We start from the raw sequence: 25,857 nt of genomic DNA, 5'->3' as shown, positions 1-25,857 counted from the left end.
TACAGAGCTGACACTAAGGTAGCTGGGATTTGAGGTTAAATTTGGTTAATTAAATTTAGACAAGGGGATCCAATTGTTAAAACGTAAGAGGAAGGAAATGGAGAATTCACCCAAGTCTAGACTGTACCTAAGAGCCAGAGTTGTACGTCCTGTCCATGGGCAGATCAAGTCAAGACTGGGCACAGGTCCAGGGACAGGGTGTGACAACTTTGGCTGACTTGATCTGATTGGGCAGGAATACAGTCTCAACCCACGGGTGGATCCTACGGGTGGATCCTCCATCTCCAGTGCTGGAGAAGAGGCAGATGAAGATACAAATTGAGAAACCAGCATGTTAAACGAAACCATAGAAAACAGTTCAACAAAGCCAGAATTTGTTTGTTTTTATCTAACAAAGGGAGGGATGTAATATAGTTCTATAAATCCTAACAAACATTACGGCCAGATCAAGGAGGTTTAAAAAGGATAGATGAAATAAGGAATTATGATAATGCTAATGTCTAAAGCTGTTATATAATTAAAAAAAGTGTGATGTTTTCTCTGCAATCCATGGCAAGAATTCTCTTAAGTAATAGCAATAGCACTTAGACTTATATACTGCTTCGTAGTGCTTTACAGTCCTCTCTAAGTGGTTTATAGAATCGGATATTGCCCCCCAACAATCTGGATCCTCATTTTACCAAGCTTGGAGAGAAGGAAGGCTGGGTCAGCCTTGAACTGAATCAAATTGCTGACAGTCAGCAGAATTAGCCAGCAATACTGCATTCTAACCATTGCACCACCAGGGCTCATGGAAAAATAGAATTAGAAAATAAAGGCGTGATATATTAGTGCATAATTATATATTTTTTAAGGATTTTTAGATGAGAATAATCTTATGAATGCAGTATCAGGTATGGTTTTGCTGATACTTTTTGCACAAGCTTAAATTCCATGTACTAGGAGGCAAACCCGAGCCTTTACATACTTAATGCAAACTTTTAAATAATGTATTTATGCATAAATACAGATTGGAAGAAATAAGCAAACGTAAAGTTGGCTTGCAAGACAAGATTCCAGTTAGCGAAATCAGGAATTCTTCCACTTACGTGAAAGAATATTTTCTAAGCCATAAATAATAGAGATCAAAGTGCCATGGAGAAAAGGTTACACACAATCTGTTCTACTGATACATGTTTTATATTTCCCAGTAGTCTTCCATAAATATTGTTTTTGAGGTATTGTAGCTAGGAAGAAAAACTTGTCTAGGCTATGTTTGCATGCTATATAAAAACTGCCTATTTCTGGGACGCACATTGTAAACATAGCAATCCTGTGTGTTTCCATACATTTTTAAATGCCATTTTTAATTTTCTTAAAAATGTTGTATTTCACTGTCCAGATTCCTAAGGCATCTGAAGTTTGTGTTGGTTTATTTAAGATTAATCAAAGTCCTATTATTTCCTCAAACGGAATGTCAATTACATATTGGCTTCTCCATGAGAAATAAAACATGAAATCTTATTTATTTTGGTTTAGCATCCCACTTTGCAATCATATTCTGTGTAAAAAGAAGATTACGTAAATTCCCCTCTCATACCACTTAATATACCATAGCAGCCTAAAAAAAATGGAATTTGATGCAAATAAAGACATCCATTAAGTTTAAAGACTTTCAGCAATATTTATTTTGAGAACAAAATACTTTATTTGTCAATAAAACTATAGTTTACAGTAGAATATACTAAATAAATTATGTAATTTATCCTTTACAAGCAATATATCTAATCACAAATATTTCAAAGACAATATATGTACACAAACATAAGGCTTTGTTATAAATAGCTTCTTTATTTCACTAATAAACAGTGAAAATTTCTTTATAGAAGATAGTTTCCATAAAGTTATGTGCAGACATACTAAACTCTTGTATGAAATTAACAGATGAGCAATCATAATTCTGGGGGAAGGGGAGAAAAGCAGAATTGATTTATAGAATAGTCACCACCGTGAAGATGGCTCTTTAAATAGGAAAGGCGGATTAGATATTTCTGTCCATGATCACTGAATACATGCAAGTGAAAATACCACCTTCAAGTCCTAAAAAGACAATAGGAAAGTAGAAGTAGCAGCTAAAAGGATGGAAGAGGCAAGGCTTCACAGTTGAGCAGGCAACAGCAGGCCATGATTAATTGTGGAATGTTTCCCATTTCATCTGCTGAGTCTAGGGTGGGATGTCTACAGTTCACGAGCCGCTTTGATGATTTCTGTAGAGCTCTGATGATTAAGACTTTGTTTACCAGGCTGAACAAAAAATTCTCCTCATAAATCTGGAGTGCAGAAAGTGCATTTATTAAAATATGCTCGTTTTCTTTCATCTTCTGTTACTGTAAAAAGAAAAGAAAACATTTTACAAAAGAACAAAATTCAGGAATCCATTTTCTTACACATGTAAGGCTGTAAAATGTTTTGCTGCCTTTGTGCACTGCTTTTTTGTCCTAAGATAATTATAGATCAGCTTTTCTATAGTTAACCACACCATGTTTTAATACTGTATATTTATTATACATTAATGACAGCTACCTGCTGCAATCTATTCTTCTTCTTCTTCTAAAAATACAAAATGGTACACATTAGAAACTAATTTTTGAGTAATACTTTGGCTGAATATACTTAAAACTGAGTAGATTCAGTAGATTCAGATATACTGAATACTTAAAACTGAATCTCCATTGGCACAATAATAATATTTGGGACATTTTTATGCTCTGTTCCCAATTATACGTATATTTGTCTTCCTTTTCTCTCCTTGTCGCTCACTCTTTTTCAGTGGGTGTTCCAATTCCGTTACATGTGACCAAATCTGCAGCCATTTCAGGTTAACGAGTACATAGAGGGATAAACACTGAAAAAAAAAGGCTTCCTATAATAAATTATCTTGCCCTATATTCAATCTTTAGAAACAAAAATGTACACTAATAATAAAATAAAAACATGTTGCCTATATGCCTGCTAAATATTTTTGGTAGAAAACGAAAGTCACTCAATATCAAACTGATAAAGATATCATTCTTTCTTCATGTGATACACTTTATTAGAAAAACATGTTTGTGTATTTCGGGAAGGTAGTATCTTTGAGTTGAAGGACAGTACTGCCCTACTCCTGGGAGGACTGGTTGTGGGACCACAATATAATATCACCTGTAACCATCAGAATTAAAACCACTAGAAAGTCTGGCTTCCAAGGTGGTCCTTCTCCATCTATTTTTAACAATATCAATGTTTCTCTTCTGCTTTAGACAAAGCTTATTGTACTAAACTTAAACTCTGTGAGGTCCAAACATTTTACTATATGACTTCACATTAATTTTGTCACATTGGTATGAACTATATCAGTGGCTCTCAACCTTTTTAATGCCGCGACCCCCAACCGGTCGTAAGTCGAGGACTAAACTGGTCGTAAGTCAAGGACTACCCAACCGGTTGTAAGTCGAGGACTTTCCCTGCCCGGGAGCGCTGCGCATGCGTGGTTCTGCCCCCTGCGCCGGCCAAGGTGTAGCTGGCAAGCGGCAGAGACGGAGCAGGCCGACCACCAGCTGGCCCAGCCCAAGGGAGGTAAGGCACCCGCCGGAAAAGGGGAAAAAAAAATGGCGGACAGCCTTGCTTGGCGACCCCCGTGAAATGGTCGATCGACCCCAAATGGGGTCACAACCCATAGGTTGAGAACCACTGAACTATATTAACATATTCAGTTTTAAATTAAATTTTGCACAGACTTCTAGTATTTATTAAAAAATTGTGATGCTATTTAAAACGTTATGTAAAAAATGTAAAAAAATCTTACAAACTAACACAAACAACAAAACAACACCTCCCCCCAAAACCCCATTCAAGCTATTTTTATAGCCTTAAATGAACTTAGTATTTGTGGTAGAATCAATCCAACCACATTAACAGAAAAGTAAATGTTGGGAGGCACGTTGGAAATCTAATGCTGCTCAAAAAAAAAAAAAATGTAGCCAGCAACTATAAATTATATTCAATTATACTGAAAATGTTGGTAACCATTCCTGGTTCCTGGCATGAGTCACATAGTATATAATGTGCAGCATAATTAGATAATATATGAGATATTGATGATACTACTACATAACAGATTATTTAGTAACTACACATGAATAGCAGTATTGTGATACTCAATACACTAGAAAAACCCTTCCCAGCCTGACACCCTTCAGATATGTGGTAGTACAATTAATAGAAAATGCATTCCTAACACATGGGGGAGGTTAAAGATATTTTATTTATTTAAATACATTTATATAGCTGCCCATCTTATGCTGAACTCTGGGTGGCTCCCAATCAACAATTAAAACATTTAAAAACCAACACAATACATAAATCTGTGAAAGCCACTTCATAAAGCCCCTAAAAATAGAGAATTGTGCTTAAGTTAATTATACAGCCATTAGCAATGGAAGTACTGAATCGATTGGAGAAGCTATCAGTATCCTTCAAGTAATGCACAATACACTGTATTGCAAACTCAGATATTCAAAGTCAGGTAGGGTATCAATATTTTAAATGTCTTTAAAAAAATCAATTCAGTATTAGAGATATATCTAAAGAGCCTTTCTATCTTAGAGAGGCTGCTGAGATACGTGTCAGAAAACGCATGTCAATCTAGATTTTTTATCTCAGCATTTCCTGGAGATTGTGAAGCTAAAGTATATATAAAGGAGAAAGTAATGAAACCTAGAAAGCCCTGAGTGAGAATATACGTATATATTAACGGCCAAGGAACGGAATTAGACAAAGAGAGAATTTTCTTATTATATACGAAAGAAAATGAAGCTGTTTTACTGTTCAAATCTAAGGCCTTATTAGTTGGATGTGCATTCTGCACGACTTGAAGGGTACTGAGAGCTTCGCCAATCTATTCCGTTACTTATATTGCTGATGGCTATATAATTAACACTAACAGAATTCTACATTTTTAGGGGCACCTAGCTTTAATAGATTTATGTATTATGCTGTTTTTACTGATGTTGTTTGGGTTGGAGTTCTTATTTTTATATCACCTATTAATTATATGAAGGTCAAGACGGCTGGAATTGTGTTAGTAGGTTATAAAACTAGCAGATCATGCTGGTAATTAATGCTTGAAAACTGGGAATTATATTTATAACCCATATTTTGCCCCATTTAAATATAAAACAGGCAACTGTTTTATGTTTAAAAGGTATAAAAAGCTTTATATGGAGAACAACCATGCAGTTTAAATACAGGTAGTCCTTGGCTTACAACAGTTCATTTAGTGACCATTCAAAGTTACAGCGGCACTGGGAAAAATGACTTACGACCGTTTTTCACATTTACGACCGTTGTAGCTTCCCCAGGGTCACGTGATCAAAATTCAGATGCTTGGCAACTGGTTCATATTTGTGACGGTTGCAGTGTCCTGGGGTCACCTGATCAGCTTTTGCGACCTTCTGACAAGCAAAGACAACGGGGAATCCAGATTCACCTAACAGCCATATTATTTACGTAAAAATGCAATGATTCACTTAACGGCTGTGGCAGGAAAAGTCGTAAAATGAGGCAAGCTCACTTAACCAATGTTTCACTTAACAACATAAATTTTGGGCTCAACTGTGGTCGTAACTCGAGGACTACCTGTAGTGCAGTTACATTTACAATTTAAAAAATATTTTTTTTAAAAAAACTGAACTTATGAAACTGATTCATTGGGATAAGTAGCAGTACATTGTTGCTTTGTTCTGAACTCCCGGGGCAAACAGTAAGTTAGACGTTTTGTACCTACCTGTAAACGAACGACAGGTCAAGTCAAATAAAAGATGCCTGTGCTATTTTATCAGCAATAGGTGGCAGCGTTGGGTTTAACATGAAACTTGTTTACTGTTTCTTTGAAGCCTTAGAAGGTTCTAGTTTTGAAAACAGCCTTATAATATTCACTTCACAAAATAGCTACGATGCTAATTTTAATCTTGCAAAATAACTGATAAAAAGGTTGATGGTTATAATTACAACTGAATTATTCTATGCTTGCAATGAAATTATTAGATTTGACGCATGCACAATTTGACCTTATCCCACAAAGGACCAGCTTGAAAAACTGTTCAGAGAATATAGCCAGGAATCGCCAGGAATCAACTCTATTTGAAAGCTACTCATTATTATTTAGTTTATCAATATCTCCAGTAGTGATGCATATCACAGCCTATGATGACAGAACTTGATAAAAAGGCCCCTGAGTTTCTATGTTTGGCCATACGTATCTAATGGCATTGAATTTTTGACTCGTTTTATTCAGCTTTTTTAACTTCATGTTCTTTCTCTACTACTGTATGCCTTGAATTTATTGTGAGTTATTTTGTATTCATGCACTCAGATAGTCAAAATAAAAAGATACTAAATCATCTTAGGATAATGTTTTGCTTCAAAATGAAAGCAGAGATTTCTAAACAGAATCTTGGCTGCTCGGATCAAGCTTTTCACTCAGAGTAACTAGGGTGCCTGTGTATATGAATGCTAACACTTGGACAAACGAGCAAAAACAAAGACTGCTTATTGGTGATTTCCACTTTTTGTTGCTTTGCTGAAAACTCTGACTCAAGAAGAGGCTGCTGTGTTTAGTCTCAAAAGTAAGACACTCACACAAACTCTTGAGTTTGCTTCTCAAGATGAAACACTGAAGTATCAACATAGGCCTTTCAGCGCATATCAACATAAAAATATACTATTATTTAGATCTTTTCTCTCTTTCTCATACAACAAACAAGAAATGCTTTTACTTGGTTTTACACATACACATATATACACACACACACAGTTGCACACACACACAAAACAAGAGAAGTCCTGAATTAAAGTAGCTGATAGAATGGATTTGCAGCTAAGTAACAAACTGTATTTATTCTGAGTATGGTAGTTACAATCAGTCAAAACTAAAACACTGGAGAAAACTTCCTGAGCAGAGGGCTGCATTATGCTATCTTTTTACAGTTCTCCTGCAGGAAACTGTTATGGTTAATAAAAATTAAAAATGGATTGAAATGTCCTGACATCTGCCATGTTGAATATAGAGGCAGTGCTGACACAGGCAGTTGCCGGAAGCTACTCTGACATTATTACAGTATTCCTAACAGGTTCCTCTTCCCTAAAATCTGTATTGTGTTTTTTCTCTCCAAAAAGGTATATTTCATTTCTTAAAATATAATCATTACTGTCAAGAAACACTTACTCTTGAGGTAGTAGTTTTCCCAAACATGATCTATTTTAATGAATATGCAAATGGCAATGAAAGACTCTTGGAAATTAACAGAATAATCTGTAAGAATAACCAATCTGCTAGTTCCACCACAGCTACAAAAGAGATGAAAAGATTACCCCCACCCCCAATGGTCAGAGACACTTCCCAGATGGCCCATGGTCATCTTCATTACTGAGATCCTTGAAACAAAAAAACTCAGAAGTGCTTAGGAGACAAGAATTGGGTGGTGGGATAAACTGAGAGTTTCCACTTGTGGAAAATGGATTCACCCATGGTTCTGCAAAACTCTAATGCTTTACTTGAAAACCATTTCCTGAACGAAAAAATAAATCCATTATCAAACAAGGACGTAAACATTATGTATGGAGGTCCTCCGAGACCGCCTTCTGCCACAGATTTCCTCCCATAGACCGGTACGCTCCCACAGAGTGGGTCTCCTCAGGGTGCCGTCGGCCAAACAGTGTCGGCTGGCGACCCCCAGGGGAAGGGCCTTCTCTGTGGGTGCCCCCACCCTCTGGAACGAACTACCCCCCGAGATCCGGATGATTCCGGATCTCCTTACTTTCTGCCGTGCCCTCAAGACATGGCTTTTCCAGCAAGCGGGCCTGACCTAAGGAGGATTTTATTTAGGGACGATTTTAAGCATAATTTTAATTGGAATACAGCCTCTAATATTTGGTTTTAAATTTGGTTTTAGAGGGGTTTTTTATTTTTGTATATTGATATTTGTATCTGTTTTAATATGCTGTGCACCGCCCTGAGTCCTGTGGGAGAAGGGCGGTATAGAAATTAAATTAATAATAATAATAATAATAATAATAATAATAATAAAATCAGAGCATCCTACATTATCAATGTTGTAAAAAATATAAAGAGATAGCTTGGCAAATACTTTACATTTTCCAGATTATGGAATGAAATAGGAAGGAAATATTGACACTATACTATGAACAGATTACCACACATAATGATTCAAAGTTAAGTTGAAACGTAAATGCTTTAAAAATGTAATCAAAACACTACTAACATGATTTGGACAACTTACTAAATATACATCCAGGACAGAGGCATTATCAGTCTCAGTTTCCACCGTGCTCTGTTCTGAAGTCAGGCAGATGGCACTGTCTTCTAAAGTGAATGTTGAACTTGAAGGCAACCCTTTACTGGATGGGAAAAGAAGATACAATGAACACTCATAAAATGAAGAACTGTTTTGGCCTTTCCTGGCCTATTAAAGAGCTTTCTACATATTTGTCAAGCTCTAGTTAATGCTGGGTTGCCATGCAACTCTACCAAAATATTACTTAATCAAAGACCAAGCCCTTTGGCATCCAGTAACTTGCCAGGTCTCAAAGCTACAATACCCTGGGGCTGCTACTTGGAGGAGGAGAAAAGTTATGAAGGGCATGAAGGAAAGATCATAAGAAGAAACCTCTAGTTGCTATGGGATGACCCTAGGAAGAAGAATGCTAGGAGATTAGCAAAATACAATTGTGGCTATGAACATTTCTATGAGTGCTGCTGAGCTGTTCTCAAGCGTTTTCTCTAGAAACACAATCTCCTGAATTGTGATTTTGCTATATATTCCTAGCATGCATTATATTAAAATACTTAACAGGAACAATAGAAATATTCCTTTGGATAATAAAAAAAATCTCCACTTAATTATATATCCTCATTATATTCCAATGCTACAAAAACAACTGGTCATGTATAAATTGTTGTTGGCAGTGTCATAAATAAACTTAATGTATTTATACACCATGATTTCCAGAAGTCATCAGCCTAAAGGCACTTCTACATTCTTTGTCTGTTTATACACACAACATCCACACACAACCTAGGAGCTGTTAATTTATTATGGTTATTTAGAAACAGGAAAAGCAAAACCTGATACACCCACAGAATGAACCAGGTTCCAGAGTGAGTGATATGTTGTGGCTTTTCCTGTTTTATTCATCTCATGCTATAAATATATTATTACAGCTGTGACTAAATAATCTGTAACATTAAAGAGTTTATTCATGTGTTTTTGCACAGATTTTAGAACCATTAGTAATTCAAAGAAAGAAAAATAAACAGTAACATTTCCATAAAATCCTAAAGGCTGTATAGTAGTTATCCTTCTATCAAAATAGGAAGGGAAGTACTCCCATAACGTAATATATACACACTTATGAATGAGCACGAAGGCGGTTCAGGCAGTTCTATATCCACAAGACTAGTTTGACTTCGCAGATAAATTATTGTGGCTTAAGCAAGATTCTTATTCATATACACATCACTAGAGCAGACCAAAGCTTCAATCATGCCTTAAGAAAGTTAGGGTTCATAGGCTCAGATCCAATGATACAGGGCATGCCTAAAGTTTTTTAATTTCCCAGGAGTAAAAGCTAACAACTGTGGCATAAGTGGGCGTTAGAAACCATTATCCAGACAGGCTTTGCTAGAGATATTGCTTGCCTTCCACCACCCATGTTTCTGATTTGCCCTTGTTTGTTGAAGATTTAGCTTTTTCAGCTGCTCTCTGCTGGATGTCTTGTCTATAAATGTTGGCCTGACTTTTAAGTTTATTGTGAATTATTGGTTTTAGGTATTTCAGATTATTTATTCATTAGCTTCCTAATACCCTAGACATGTCTTAAAAAGGGTTGGGAGAATGTAATCAGTCCCACCTTAATTATGGCATCATCAGCAGCAGTTATATTCATTTCTTTTTATCCCATTTTTCCCCAAAAGAAGTCACAGCTCTCTTGTCTCCACATTTTCCCAAACAACAATTATTTGAGATAGGTTAGCCTAAAAGCTAAAGACTCATCCTAAGTTACTTAGAATCACTCAATAAATCCTCAGAGTGGGCCTTCACAGTTCTAATTCATTCTTAAAAACTACATGGTGCTCGACCTTTTAAAATTTTTTTATTTATTATAATTTGTCCCAATCCCCAAAGGCTATGGTGAATACTAAAACAAGCAAAAAAGAAAAACATCATCTTGGCAATAAAACCCAAACCAAAGCTTATGATAGATATCTTCAATCAAAAGAGGCGTAGTCAAAATCCACCTAAGTAAAGCCCCAATGGGGACTGCACATATTTTTTATCTTATCTACATCCCCTTATCACAAGAAGGGGGAACTCTCAATAGACATTCTCTAGATGATTAAACTGGATGGGCAGATTTGATGCTGTTGCTGGTTATATCCTATCTTCTGCTATGTGTAGCTTTAAAGGTGATGATCAATCCAAATAGGAATTTCTATTTCAAGAATCCTAAAGTCATTTGTAAATTTCCTCCTAAAAAGCTCCATTAAGAAACTCAATATGTTATGAATAAATTAAATAGCCATCTCACAGTTAAGGGAGATACAAAGCTTTTTTTAAAATGGCCTTATGGGTTGTATGTATCTTTTTCAATCTCGGGTGCTCTACTATAGCCTTGGGAGTTTACGGGTTCAGCATCTTAACTGTTCCTAGCACTTCCCTCTTCCGGGCAAAGAGTTCTGATGTTCTCTTTGAGATCTGTTGAAGTCATTCTTCCAGCTTAGGAATCACAGCCCCAAGTGCTCTACAACCACTGGGAACACTTTGGCCTTTACTTTCCACATCTCCTCCAATTTGTCCTTCAGACCCTGGTACTTCCCCAATACCGGTTGTTCCTGATGTTGCTGTCATTTGGCACTGTTACATCTATCACCAACATTATCTTCTAGTCCTTGTCTAGTACCACAATGTCTGCTTGAGTTGCCAGTACCTGCCTATCTAGATTTGGAAGACCCACAGGATTTTAGCACTGCTATTCGCCATGACCTTCTGTCTATTCCAAGCATACATTGATCAACATTAATTCTTACAGTCAAGTGTATTTAGTTTATCACATACACATAGTCAAAGATATAAATGATAGATAGATATTCTTAATTTGAATTGTAATTATTATTGGTTCCTTATTTTAAATAGTATATGCTTAGTAAGTCTGGAAATACATTTCCAAGAGAAATTGGTTGTACTCCTTTGTAGGAGGGAAGCACAGTGGCTCAGCGGTTAAAATGCTGGGCTTGTTGGATGGAAAGCCAACACCCCAGACTTGAGACCTGAGCGCCACGCAATGGGGTGAGCTCCCGTCCTCGGCCCAGCTCCTGCCCACCTAGCAATTCAAAAGCATGCAAATGTGAGTAGATAAATAGGTACCACTTTTGTGGGAAGGTAACAGCGCTCCATGATGTCATGTTGGCCACAAGACCGCGGAAATGTCTTCAGACAGCACTGGCTCAAAGGCCTTGAAATGGAGATGAGCACTGCACCCTATAGAACTAGCGGAATAAAATCTGCAGAGACTCCTTTACTTTTTTTTTTTTTGTAGGAGGATTAGATAAGATCAAGATGAAAGCCATGTGAGGCGAGAAAGTAACACTAATTTGAACTTAGGAGCCACTATAATGTTTCTTTTAAGAACAAGTGAGATCAAAATAGATGAATTATGAGGAGTGCCAAATTAGATTTTAAAAAACCCAATGGATAATATCTAGGCATTATTATCTATAGCAGACATGTTCACAGAGTTCAATTACAGAATTTAAATTTGCATGGTAAATTAGTGTGAATTCCATCACATCATGTAAATATATATTCCATTACATCATGCAAATAAATCTTGCACATTATGGCAAGACATAAATTACTATTGGTTCTTACAACATTTAACACTATCAAATCCATCCAATTCAGTTCAGTTTAACTAACAAAATGCCCATGTATATTTCCAGGACATGGCTAAGACAAGATAGTAATTCTACACTAATGTCAATTGGCTCTTCCAAGGTTATTATTTTTATTTCAGAGGAATGCTTACTCTTCCTCTCGACAATAGCTTGCTAATAATTGCTTTTCCCAGAAAACTTTGAAAATTGATGTTCTGCTGAAATGAAGGAAATATAAAATCAGAGGGTTTGGGAAATATTTTTCAAAATGCTGAAAACACCTCATTCTTCAAATGACCTTTTGGCACTCCTTTTAAAACCATCCACCTATTTTGATCTCACCTGTTCTCAAAGGCACCATCATACTGGCACCTAGCTTCAAATTAGTGTCGCTTTCTTGTCTCACGTGGCTTTGATCATGCCCCATGCTGACTCTACAAAGAAACCGGATGCTATAATGATGAAAGAACAAAGAAGAATAAACCATAAAAGAGAAGGATGAAGAACACTGCCCTGAAAATAACCGCATGTTTCCTTGCAGAAATAATTACTTGCTTTCCAATAAACTTAACACAGTTTTGTGGTATAGATGGTGCTCTTCAGGCAAAATCATTGTAGTAACATCTAAAATCTATCTATTCCCCTTAGAATAACCTCTTGTGTTCCCATCATGAATCTTTTGCAAAAGTTACCTAAATTCAGGTACAATCTCTCTCCATAATCATATTTAGAAATCATGAAAAGATATATTTTGTTGCAATTATGGACTTTTAGAAGCATCTCAAACACACAGTTGCATATTGCACATAGAAAATACAACACACTATTTTTTCCCTTAAATTGATACCTAATAAAGATAAAAGCAAAAAACACTATCAACCCTTCAGTGGTTTTAGTCTAATACGATGTAAATAACCTGGTGGAAGATTAACTGTTGCTAATACTGAGTCTTTAATACCCAATTTTGTAACGATTTTTTGTCCCAAGAATATTGAATCTTTGGTGAATAAAACCCTTCCTATGTAAGCATGATATATTGTCAGCTACAAAAAAAGCCACACAAACGTTATTTATATACTTCAGCATGCAAGGAATATTGAGAAGTTGCTGTGCTAAGTAAAACTGTGCTGCAACATCAATAAAAATGCGGGCTATTCATACAAATACTGTCTGCAGAATCCTGCATTATAAAATCATGGGTCTTCATATGGAGAATTCTACACACAAACATATAGTAACAAGGTTACTTATAACATTGGAACAGCCTATAGCTATGAATTTACATTTGTTACCATTATTCTTCTGCAGAACATTGCAGTTTTTATCAGAAGTAATATGTGGAACTGATACTTCAATATATTCTTCTCTAAATTGGAACAAAATGGATTGCAATTAGAGGTTCTTTTTGTGTTACCAAATGTAGGTTAGAGCAGAAGCATGTCTGCATTATTGATGTTTATTAGGGACATGGATACTGCCTACTCCAAGCAATACTAGCCTGAACAACAAAGGTGAGGCTACTTCATCCCACATTTTCAAGAAGGGAGGGGGGGGGCTGACCTGAGGAAGCAGTGCTTTTTTGTGGCAGCATAAACACTGGGATCAGCCTCCCAGGAGATATCAAACTATACCCTTCCCTGATTTTCAAAAAGGGTTGAAAACAGATTTGTTTTAGAGAACTTTCTCCTGAGCTTACGTATGACGTCATCCTTTACTTTTATTTTTGTTCTTTTTGACTGTGCCTTTGCTGATGTCATGAGTTACATTCCATAGGTTTTAAGTAGAACCATGGACATTTTAATTTTTTTCTATTTATATTCCATAGAAACCATCAAGAATCAGTTTGATTGCAATGGGACAGAAATGTGTTAAATAATCCTCACAGAATGTGTCCAAAGGGTTGCTTTTCCAGGCCACAGGATTTGTGCAATTTGGAGTAATTTCATGTTATTTTATCTGTGTCATAACTAAATTCACTTAAAAACCCTAGCTTATTTAATAATTTATGTTACGTTTTGTATTCTGTGGTACGGGCAAGTCATTGAACTATTCTGATTTGCAGACTGCTAAAACTGTTTGAACATCTTTCTGATGGCTTAAATATTTGAAAAAAATACCTTGCAAGAGCCTTGATATAGTTGCTGTTGCTTCTGTTAAGTACCTACTTTCAGCTCATACCAGCTACTTTGATTAAGGAATATACTGTATCTAAATACATTGGTTTAGTAAATTAATGCATAGGAATTCCAGAGCTAGAACACTTCTCATGTTCTATGTTGCTCATCGCGACACATCACGTGATGCGGCGAGTTTGACACCCGTGTTCTACTGTACATTGCTAGTTTGGCATTCCTCGTATCAAGAACTGGTCCAGAAAAGTTAGCATAAGCATTCTCTTGATGCCCTGTTGACAATTTTGAGAATCTACAAAAAACTATCTAGAGTGAGCAACTGATTGCAGCAACTATCCTTTTATTCGAAGTATCTGATCATTCATTACACTATACATTTTTTTAAACTTAATAATTGTATATTTAACATTTCTAAAAATTTCCCATTTTAAAAATTATGGGTTTTAACTGAAAGTGATAAAACATTTGTTAAGTTGCAAGAATTTCTATTATTTATCAGTTAATAGTGTTATCAAACCTTTTTAAGCACTAAGAATACTGCAGAACCCTCCCACACTGTGAAAATCAACATGGGGCCAGAGAAAAATAAACGCATCAGCATTTATCTCAATTTAATTAATTTCTTTGGTGAAAGAAACTCCAGTCATTACTAACTATTTCCGTAGATAAAATGCTAATCAAGTTCTTTGACTTTATAATCCCCTTAGGAGTGTGTAGGGGGAGGGGAAAATAATTCTGCATCCCCCACTTTGGCTAGAAAGACACACTTTGGGTGGAACTGTACAAGTTTGGGCTTGTTTGACTTTGGATCCAAGACACAGCTTTGCTTTTTCTACTTTCTGAATCTTCATGAATGTCTGTGTGATAATCGATGCTAGTATGTACAGGACTGTTCAAGTTAGCCATAAAAGCTGGGAAATAAACTTGAGCCTCTAGAAATGTAGGGTGAAGGGCAATTCTTCCCCTAACAAAGACCACCAAAGATATTTGCCTGTGGGGGTAAGCAAATCCCGAATTTTCAGGATGTAGCTTCTTTTTACCCAGATGACAGCAACACAGATCACTGTTATAGATCTGAAACTTTAGAAACGGCTCTTTTGCTTTGCTTTTTCAAGATTCAATTATGTCTGAGGCTTTGTGGTTTTATATTTGGATTTTGTTCAAATCGGGTAAGCAAATCCGGAATTTTCAGGATGTAGCTTCTTTTTACTCCAGATGACAGCAACACAGATCATTGTTATAGATCTGAAACTTTAGAAACTGCTCTTTTGCTTTGCTTTTTCAAGATTCAATTATGTCTGAGGCTTTGTGGTTTTATATTTGGATCTTGTTCAAATCGGATGCACATTCATAACTGTGGCAGGTTTTGCATATTAAAATGGAATTTTTGCACCCTGAAAGTTAGAATTGCATTAAAGAATTCCTAATATAATACATGGGGTTAACACGGAGAAATGTTAAGAAGATTTGCTTCAGTAATTCCACAGAAAATACATATGCGGGATTTTATACCAAGATTTTACATAGAACTAAACTAATATTTAAAAAAACAACCTGTTATATAATTCCTGGAGAAGGTAATTAAAATCTAACACCAACTTTTGTTCTTTTGTAATAAAAAAAATACTTTACAAATCTTTAACCTTGGCAACAGAGTGCTGAAGTGGGGTTATGACTTATTCATAGATTTATTCCTTCTATATGCAGGCATTTCTGTAAGAACCCACAAAATAGCAAGATTCCAGGGCAACAAGCTTAGAGATAAGCTCAACTGGTATTTGGTTAGGACTTTTCACTTTCTGGAATGCAAAATAATTATTCTTACGATTACATGGAGGTACCGAGGTGGTGATCTTGGCAATAATATGGAAATACTGTTTTTTATTTCCCAACGTAGCCAGAATATCCTATGGGCTTCCTTTTCCAATAATAAACAAGGCCAAGTATTTCATTTTTCCAGATTAAATCAGCTTCCTTGGTTCTGTCACCTACTGTGATATTGAAGCAAGGCCCCACTCAAAGGTAAAATGTTGCATCTAGCCTTCCCAAATGTGTGAATATCTTTTCTGGGCACTTTGATTGACTGTCATCTCAGCTTGCTGTCAGCAGTGAAACCCCCACAGTAGCTGTTATAGAGACCCTGTTTATGCTACGGGAAGTACAGTAATAATTACAAGCCAGGACCTCCTGCCTTCTACTAATGAATTTACTTTCTAGTTTTCATAGTCAGAATAGCCATGGTGGTACAAAAAAAGGATTCTCTCTTTATACAGGTAAAAGGTAAAGGAGTCGTCCGCTAGTCTTCAGAAGGCAGTGCTCATCTCTATTTCTAGCCCGTTGAGCCAGCCCTGTCCGAAGATGTTTCCGTGGTCATGTGGCCAGCTTGACATCATGCCACTGCACTGTTATCTTCCCACCAAATCTACTCGCATTTGCAAGCTTTTAAAGTGCTAGGTTGTCAGAAGCTGGGGCAAGTAATGGGAACTCACCTCATCATATGGTGCTGACAAGCCCGACTGAGCCATTGCACCACTCCTCTCTCTCTATATGCCACTTCTAATTTCTCCTTTTATTTAATTAAAAATGACAGCTTTAACTAACAGAGACAACAGATGAGAATTATTATAATTTTTCCACGTTTCTGCCTACCGTAGATGGCAGAATGTCACCATCATCTTTATACAAAAGAAAAGTAATTCTGATTGTGAAAACAACCAGCCAAGATGTCCACTTTGAGAAAGGAAACAGAAGTTTGTATGATGTTTGCTGCCTTGAGTTGACCTCTTTTTCAGAAAACCAAGCCTCTTCAGAAGGGTTTAACTACATATAGTTTATCTTATGTTGGTAATATATTATGTAGTATAAGACAGTTTCACTTTAAAGTCAATAATATAGTTTAATATATATCATTTATTTGGACCACTTTTCCTTATCCAAAACTAACACTATTGTTTCTTTTCAAAGGCAGCTTTCCAGAAATTCTTGCTGCATTTAGAAGAACAAGTTTAAACGAAAGCAGCTAAAGATTGGCACTGATGTTAGCTCATCTCTCAATAGGGATATATAGCAGCTTAATAGGTTTCAAGTCACTGAAGATGACCCTGACGTGAGACACCAAAACTTTCCAATTACCTTCAGCTAAATTGAAAAGAGGGAAAAATGGATAACGGAGTCTTCAGTTACTTCTAGAAATACCAAAATGTTTAAACATTTCAACCAGTGAACCACACGATAGAACAGGAAAAGTATGGAGCAAAATGTTCTTGGTTCCCAAGCAGAATTTACATAAACAACCAATTCTTTTTTTTATTTAATTATTTTCTATTCTGAAAATAGCAGCTAAATTTAACTTTCAGTTTAGGGGATTTCTGAAGCCCTTTGCACAACAGCTAGATGGGGGAGAAAAAAAATGGGAACTTGATACTAACCAATACAGGGCGCAAAATAAAACACAGGCTGCAACATTATGCACACTTATTTGGAAAAAAATACCTTGAACTTGTGGGGCTTAGTTTAAATAATGTTGCAAATAGCCCAGAGAGGACCAACATCTGCACTGATTGAGGTGCTACAGAGTTTAAAAAGCCGGTGTGAGAATAAAAAATCTAGCAGCTATTACCAAAACTACCAGCAGATATATATTCCACCACATTACCAAAACAGACATGCTTCATCTCATTTGCATCTAGAATGCACAAACAAACAATCAGTTTTGCAGCCATAGATTGCTTAAAAGTTTGTCATCTGAAAGAGTAGTGCTTGCTGGAGCATTTGAGTTGTAACCTTAGATCTTTAATAAAAACTATTAATCAGATTCTGAGAAACTAATTCTTTGGATTAATTGTTTCCAGGTCTAGATTGCTAGGAGAGAAGTATGAGAGCTACAGGTAGTCCTCGACTTACGAACACAACTGAGCTCAAAATTTCTGTTGCTAAGCAAGACAGTTGCTAAGTGAGTTTTGCCCCATTTCTTGCCACAGTTGTTAAGTGAATCACTGCAGTTGTTATGGTAGTAACATGGTTGTTAAGTGAATTTGGCTTTGCTGTTCACAAGGTCGTAAAAGGTGATCCCTTGATCCTGGGACACCGCAGCCATCATACATACATGCCAGTTGCCAAGCAGTCAAATTTTGATCACGTGACCATGGGGATGCTGCAATGGTCATAAATGTGAAAAACTGTCATAAGTCACTTTTTTCAGTGCTGTTGTAGCTTCAAATGGGCACTAAACAAATGGTTGTAAATCAAGGACTACCTGTAATTTGATTGGGATCCTGGCAAGGTGAGGAGAAACTTAATCAATCCTTCCATAGTGTCGTAAAAAACTGAATATTCAGGTTACCTGTTAGAATAAAACCTAGTTCCATCATGTTGATAAGAGTCATCTACGTAGAGAGAAGAGGAAGAAATTGTGGTTGCTAAAGAAGCGGCTTCAAACAGAGATGCTGTGCTTGGCACTAAATCTGGATGATGTCGGGAGGCTAATACTGTATACGAAAAAAGAGGGAAAAAAAGTCAAATTAGTGTATGTCAAAATCAAGGGCCTACTTGCCGTGAAAACACACAAACGAGATACAGAAAGGCTGTGTTTGTGTGATCATCCACAGCTTCATTAAATAGGGGTTTATAAAGTTATGGATGAATATTGTGGCTGGGTGTACCTTCCTTCTTTTAAATCCCTTATTGCATTTTGCCTCTGAACCAAAGATCTTGATTTAAGATAACGCTCAGTCTTAATGAATATTAAGTTGGGAGGGGGTTAGGTAATCTGCTATTATTATCTATTATCTTCAGAAAAGCTTAAGACATTTTTTTCCTTTTGTTTAAATGAGAAGCGTACAATTATTTCAGGTCAAGGATTGCATTTGAGTTTTGGTTGACATAGCAAGGGGCTCATTTGAGAGCACTGTGCAAGCCTAGCCTAAAAGCTGAATTTAATGTAATTTGATTAAATGCAAATATAATTAAATACAATTAATATTATTTTTCAGAAGTCTTAAAATCAATCTGACAGCTTTTGAAGGGAGTCTGTAGGTCCATACGTAGGGAATTAGTGAGTTTCGTTGTTTATTATTCTTCTGGAATACCAGAATGTGCACCCCTGTTCTAAAACTATCACTTTTTTCCTTTTGGCAAAGAATGCTAACTTTGGAATCTAGAGCATCTTATTCTACTGAAAATTACCTTCTTCATCAAGGCTACAGTAACTTTGTCCTTCTGTGAGAAAATCATGCTTTTCATCTTTCCAGTCTTGGCTAACTACTGACACATATTCTTGTGATGTAGCTTTTAGAGCAGCAATAGAATTGCATCGTTTCTTGGAAGGAGATGACTTCAAAACTGGGGTTTTAGAAGGGAGATAATGAAAGTAATGTAAACATAAGATTGTTTTTATAGCCAACTTTCCATTATTATGCAAATACTTCCTTTCCCTGAATGTCCCAAAAAAGGCTTGAACAGATTGCTCAAATAACTGCCATTATCATAAATATGACACAATCATTTGTCTTCAGAAAAAATCCACAGAATGTGCCAGTATAAATCTGAGAAATAGCAGCTTTTAGTTATAGGTTAATAAAACTTGAACTCAACTTTTAAATGGCAAGGAGTTACTAAGAGGCTAAGTATAAGTTATAACAATGAATAGCATTTGTTCAATTTTTGTATCTGGGACAAGAGAAACAACTTTATGGCAGTACAGACAAAAAAAATTTTTTTTGCACATAATGTTGTAGGGGAAAAAACAGATTCAAAGTATAATCCAAAGTAAAATTCAATCATAGTTCACTTTTTGGGATAGCCAAAATGAGTTAAGAACTTCAGTGTGTAATTTAATGTGATGCACTACAATATTCTTTTCTATAATGAGATTTAAGGATTCATCTGTTCCTGTGTAAATAGGAAATGTTATCTGCATCTAAAAATCTGTACTAGTTGACAAGGTTGACCAGTGCAGCTTCTCTGGATAGAGTGGCCCAATGAGTGTTAAGGGATATTGACAAGACATTGAGCCCAACCTCTACCCTAACCCAGGCAACCTTCATCTCCTGCTTAGTGAAGAAAGGCTAAGTTCAAAAGCATGTTCCTCCATTAAAGGGACTGGACAGAGATGTGGCATGAACAAGATTATTTTCCGTTATCAGTCTGACTAGAATAATATCTGCCCATATCATCACATAATAATCATGGAGTAACATAGGGATCCATTAGAATTTAAGGATAATTCTTATGGTGTCTTGTATGTAGTGCAGTGTGTAAACAATCTCAGAGACAATCAAGAATGTTTTCCACATTTTATAATATCCCTTACATTGAATATTATAAGCATCTATATATCTATTATAAGCATCTATTTTTACAAGATTTGTAAATAAGTGTCATGGTTCCAACAGACAAAACTCTGTCAACGATGCTAACATCGGATATTTTTGCTTTGACAATAAGTTTACACACTATTAATTGCTCTAACCATAAACTTTCAAAATGGTATAATCAGAGTACTAAAGAAAATACAGCTGCAAAATACTAGAATCAAGATATAAGGGACTGTGTGTAATCCAACTACTTAAAATTATGTATCTTCAGTGACTTGGAGGAATTCTAGAGTTCCAGTGTGTTCCACAGGGTGAATTGACTTCCCCCAAAACATTTATACATATCATTCAGTTGATGACATCAGCTTGGGTTCCTTTCGTTCCAGTTTTCATCATCCAGCTTCGTTCCATAGGTCTTTCAAAAAGGAAATTTTATTTGCAACCCATAAGCACCCCTGCTGAAGTGGCTGAGTTTTATTTTGATCTGTTCAGTAGCTGGGCAATTATTTGTTGAAACATCTCTGTCTACCTACTGTCCAGAAGACCAACTCTAATTAGCTCCTGGTTTTCTCCAAGTCTTGAAAATTCATGGAAGAATTTTCAGTGGCCCTGAATAGTTTAATAATCCAGAACTGCCCTCCTAAGGCTTACACAATTACAAATTTGAAATTATAAACTTGAGCAACAGAAAGCATCATCATCTGGAACTTAAGTATATAATTTAGGAACCCCCGTTAATCAGAACAAAGCTCCATCTAATCCAAGGTCTATTTTATCTTGCAACAAGCAAACAGGAGTTTCCAAGAAGCCACCATCAGAGGCTTTTTGCCAACGGCCATGGCAGCAGTTTACCACATCAGCCTGTAGTACTTGTATTTTATTCTATACTGACAGTCCAACCTCAGAGATTAAGTAATCACGCAAGTGGGGGCCCTCTAGAAAAAAAAATAATGTTAAAGAGTGGCTTTAGTTAGTTCATAATATGATGGTACCTACTCTGATTTTTTTTGAATACTCTGGTACTCATAAACTTTAAAAACCTGTCAGCATAAAAACTTGGTCGGTGGACTGAAACTGTATCCTACAAAGAAACAAAAAAACCTTTGTCAGTAAGAAAAGAGGAGAGGATTTATAATCTACAGAACAACAGAACATGAACTAAAATTTAGTGTTTTCTTTTCACTGTTGACTTTTCACTGGCAAATTTTTAGCATACCATTAATTTATTAAGTAGCATAATACTTAGAGAATACTGCAGCCATTTTTAAAAAATAAATTACAAAAGCAATTTGAAGTATATTTTCTTAAATCATAAACAAACAAACAAATATTCAGTAAACCCTAGAAAGTTACTAAAGTGGCTTTTTTCCAGAAGTTGTGGGTGCTCCATTACAGGAGGTTTTTAAGAAGAGATTGGACAGCCATTTGTCTGAAATGGTATAGGGTCTCCTGCTTGAGCAGGGGGTTGGACTAGAAGACCTCCAAGGTCCCTTCCAACTCTGTTGTTGTTTTCTCCTGTTAGTTTCTGACACACCAAAATAAAAAGACATTCTAGATCAGGGATGTCAAACTCAATTTCATTGAGGGCCGCATCAGCATTGCGGTTGTCCTTGGGGGGCCAGGTAGGTGTGGCCAGGGTGGGCATGGCCTACTGGGTGGGTGTGGCTGGAGTGGGTGTGGCCTACTGGGTGGGCATGGCCAGCTCTACATCGTTCGTGTCAAGGGTGCCTGTGGGGGCCTGGGCAGGAGTGGGACAGATCTGAGGGTCTCTGGCAGAAGGGGGTGGGACCAGGGAAAGTGCCAAGGCATGGTCCACTGGAAGAGCCTGCCGAAACCCCTCCCCCGGAGCCCATCAAGCCGGATATGTGAAGTAGACGAGGGCCATTTGCTGGCCACTTCCAGGCGATGGTGCATTTCTTCATTCCTCACAAAGGGTGACACCTCCCCAGCGCGCACCCAGGGGGCGGGGCCAATGCAGCAGGGGCCGGTCCCTTGATGTTTCCAGATGGCCTTGTAGAGCTAAGACTGAATGCGTTTCAGCATAGATGGCCACCACAAAATTGTGGCTCCCGGGAGCCAAAATTGTGGCTCCCGGGTGATCAGGGTCTGGGCCAAGGCAGCGGGGGTCATTCCCTCACTGTTTCCAGAATGGCTTCGTGGGCCACATGAAACCATGTCACGGGCCGCATCCGGCCCCCGGGCCTTGTGTTTGACATGTCTGTTCTAGATGTAGTTGTTTAGAGATGGCAAAGCTCTATGCACAAAATAGATGCAGCTCTTATTGCTAAACAGAACAGAGGCAAAAAAAGGAGTTTTCCACCTTACATGAACAACTGACATAATTCTAAAAACCATTGAAATGACTTACTCCATCATAAACGAGGGCTTTCCAAGAATGCTCCAACTTCTTTATTAACCTGATGACGATATACCACAAAAAGTTTAATAAACAATTATCCCTCTCCTGGCAATAATACCACTTTAACTAAATCCTGGCACAGAAAGCAATGAATATTATTTTAAATTTACCTGTAAGACTGCAAGATATCAATTATGCCCATAAATAGCAGCAGTTTTTCTCCTCTGTAGCTTTTAGCTGGAATGCCTCCCATTCTGACAGAAACAACAAAATAATAGCAAGTCATTGTAAGGCCTCTTTTCTAAAGTAACCATAGAAATATATTAACAGCTAAAAATGACCTTCTTAAGGTATGTAGTGAAAAGGTTTGCACCATACGGTAGGGGCTATATGATTGTCAAAAATGGATTTAAGGAAGTCTCTTCCCATCTTCAGTTTTACTACTTTTCTCCATGTCTGTCAATTAAGATTATCCCTTCCCCTGGTGTATTTTCTTTTTCCAAACAGCTGTGCCAAGCTCTAATAATACTAGGCATTTAAGGATGTATTTCTGTGATTTTGTATACATAAAGTATATGGATAAATCAATCGCTTTATGGCCCAACACTTTCGGGGATGGAGTGGTGATGAACTAAGAGCCCATGGTCTAATTATCTGGGATCCTGACACTTTGCCAGCAATTATGTCACAGGCTAAAGCAGTGGTTCTCAACCTTTTTAATGCCGCAAACCCCAACCGGTGGTAAGTCGAGGACTAACCGGTCGTAAGTCGAGGACTAAACCGATTGTAAGTCGAGGACTACCCAACCGGTCGTAAGTCGAGGACTTTCCCTGCCCGGGAGCGCCACGCATGCCCCCTGCGCCGGCCGAGGCGTAGCTGGCAAGCGGCAGAGACAGAGCAGGCCGACCACCAGCTGGCCTAGCTCAAGGGAGGTAAGGCACCCGCCGGAAAAGGGGAAAAAAATGGCGGACAGCCTTGCTTGGCGACCCCCAAATGGGGTCGCGACCCATAGGTTGAGAACCGCTGGGCTAAAGTGATCTGCTCTGTACTATACTTCTTAGCAGTACACATGCAACATTTGTTTTTTTTTTTAAAAAAGTCCATTTGACTTTATCTTTTATTGTTCGTCAACTGAAGGATGGTCTGACCCACTTTTCAGTGTGGTACACAGAACAGAAGAAAAATGTAAAAACATCCAGTAACTTTTTGTTTTCAAAGGGCTGGTTTTGAGAGACTTACGTATTGGTATTTTCTGTGATGACACAGTCCCCTGATTTTCCTGGACCTTGAATGGATTCCATAGCAGTTGAATAAAGAACTTTTTGTCCTCCTGGGCGTTTAGGATCAGAGGTGTTTTGAGAAAACTCCCCTTCTCTTTCTTTTGCTGAGCTGTCCAAGATGTGGATGCCAAGCAACAAACTATAATCCATGATTTTAAAGCTTTCCAGCACCTAGGATCAGATGTTTTAGACTGAAATCTGTTATGTTGCAAAGGGCAGAAGAGTTTACAAGAAAGATAAATGAAACATATTGAACAGAGAATTAATTACTGTAATTTGATATCCCAATAAAAATGATCACATCTAAATTTAAGTACTATTCTTTTCCTAGACTCAGAATAAATAGGATTTCTTCATGTCTAAAAAAAAACCACTACAGCTTTCTTGCTCTTATATACCCTTATAGCACACAAGGTCTAAGAGTGAAGGTGGCAAAATGTGGGGTGCCTTCACTACAATTAGAAAGATACACAGCTGACTGAACAAACACACAGTAGCTCTGTGTCAAACTGGAAGCAGGTGACTAGTGGAATAAACAGGGCCCCATTCTAAACTGTATGCTATTTAACATAAAATGATGAAATTTATAATCCTTTAAAATAAATAAATTCAATATAAAGCATACAATGCAGTAATAAATACAATTTTACTGTAAAATATATTACTTTAAGGTAGGGGTCTTCAAACTTGGCCCTTTTATGACTTGTGGACTTCAACTCCCACAATTCCTCAGCCAGGCACACTGGCTGAGGAATTCTGGGAATTGAAGTCCACAAGTCATAAAAGAGCCAAGTTTGAAGACCCTTGCTTTAAGGAGATTACAGATATTTCATGTTTCTGCCATGAAAGTGAGAAAAATATATGGAATATTTTTCAGATAGTTATTTGCAATATGTTTTGAGCTCTCAGAATTTGTTTTTTAATCACCCCTAAATTTCAAAAGCAGAATACAGAAGTTCAAAAGTCTGAAAAAACTTTGTTTTATAACACAATATTTGGCTTGGTTATTAACTGGATTTTTTTTTGGGGGGGGAAAGTAACCATTATCTTATTTCTTCTTCAACATCTTTTGAGAGGTAGGGTTGGTATAATCAATTAAATCTACTATGAAACAAAAATCTGCATATAGAGTTTCCTGCTGATACAAAATTGCTTCAGGGTTTGAGACATAATTGCTTTTCCTCTTCCCCTTAATACTTAGAATATTAATGAAAAGAGAATTTGACCTCATTCTCCCATAGGGTGGGATCAAAAATGATATATAAGTGGAATGAAAGAGGTGACACATGAGAATAAAAGTAGTAGTTTTTGTGGTGTATGTATTTCCTATTATTATAACCCATTTTAAAGTATAGAAAATGACCAAATATTGGAAGTCCTAGTTTAAAAAAATGTAGGCTGAAAAGGAATCTTTTACTTTTCTTTGTACTCCATATAATAATTACTTGATTGCTATTTACTAATAATTTTGAATAAATTATTATAAATTGGAATTTCATTCCTGTCTATCCTAATCCGTGCCTATTTTTTCCCCAACTTGAAAACCAATTCTCCAGATTAAAATCCGCATAATTTCGTATCTCAAGCACAAGACATAAACAAAACTCCAAAATTCTGAATGACAGATGAATAAATTTGGAAACTTGATAGGAAGGGGGAGGGGAAAAATAATATGAGCGGTGGATCACACATTCACACTTCTTCAGGCTTTATATATAGAGAAAGAGATTATCAATTACACCACAGAATGGTGAGCAACAGCAGAGAGGGAGTAATCTGTTCTTTTATTACTCATTTATCA

The 25,857-nt window shown here is 36.9% G+C and overlaps 1 protein-coding gene across 1 annotated transcript in view; it reads right to left on the bottom strand.

Annotated features, from left to right (window-relative positions):
• Positions 1 to 1,509: 1,509 nt before the first annotated feature.
• The window catches only part of PIP5K1B (phosphatidylinositol-4-phosphate 5-kinase type 1 beta), a 51,392-nt gene continuing 27,044 nt past the window's right edge, over positions 1,510 to 25,857 (bottom strand). The window contains exons 7-14 of the mRNA XM_015823652.1: positions 24,016 to 24,227; positions 22,947 to 23,030; positions 22,786 to 22,834; positions 21,414 to 21,498; positions 19,288 to 19,443; positions 18,446 to 18,590; positions 8,319 to 8,436; positions 1,510 to 2,366 (exon numbers count right to left, since the gene is read on the bottom strand). Of these exons, the coding sequence (XP_015679138.1) occupies positions 2,364 to 2,366; positions 8,319 to 8,436; positions 18,446 to 18,590; positions 19,288 to 19,443; positions 21,414 to 21,498; positions 22,786 to 22,834; positions 22,947 to 23,030; positions 24,016 to 24,227 (852 nt within the window). The 3' untranslated portion in view covers positions 1,510 to 2,363. The remainder of the gene's footprint in view (positions 2,367 to 8,318; positions 8,437 to 18,445; positions 18,591 to 19,287; positions 19,444 to 21,413; positions 21,499 to 22,785; positions 22,835 to 22,946; positions 23,031 to 24,015; positions 24,228 to 25,857) is intronic.

The sequence above is a fragment of the Protobothrops mucrosquamatus genome, unplaced genomic scaffold (genome assembly GCF_001527695.2).
Source record: "Protobothrops mucrosquamatus isolate PMUCROS unplaced genomic scaffold, P.Mucros_1.0 scaffold1937, whole genome shotgun sequence".
Taxonomy (NCBI): Eukaryota; Metazoa; Chordata; class Lepidosauria; order Squamata; family Viperidae; genus Protobothrops; species Protobothrops mucrosquamatus.
This window is presented reverse-complemented; position numbering and strand designations above follow the sequence as displayed.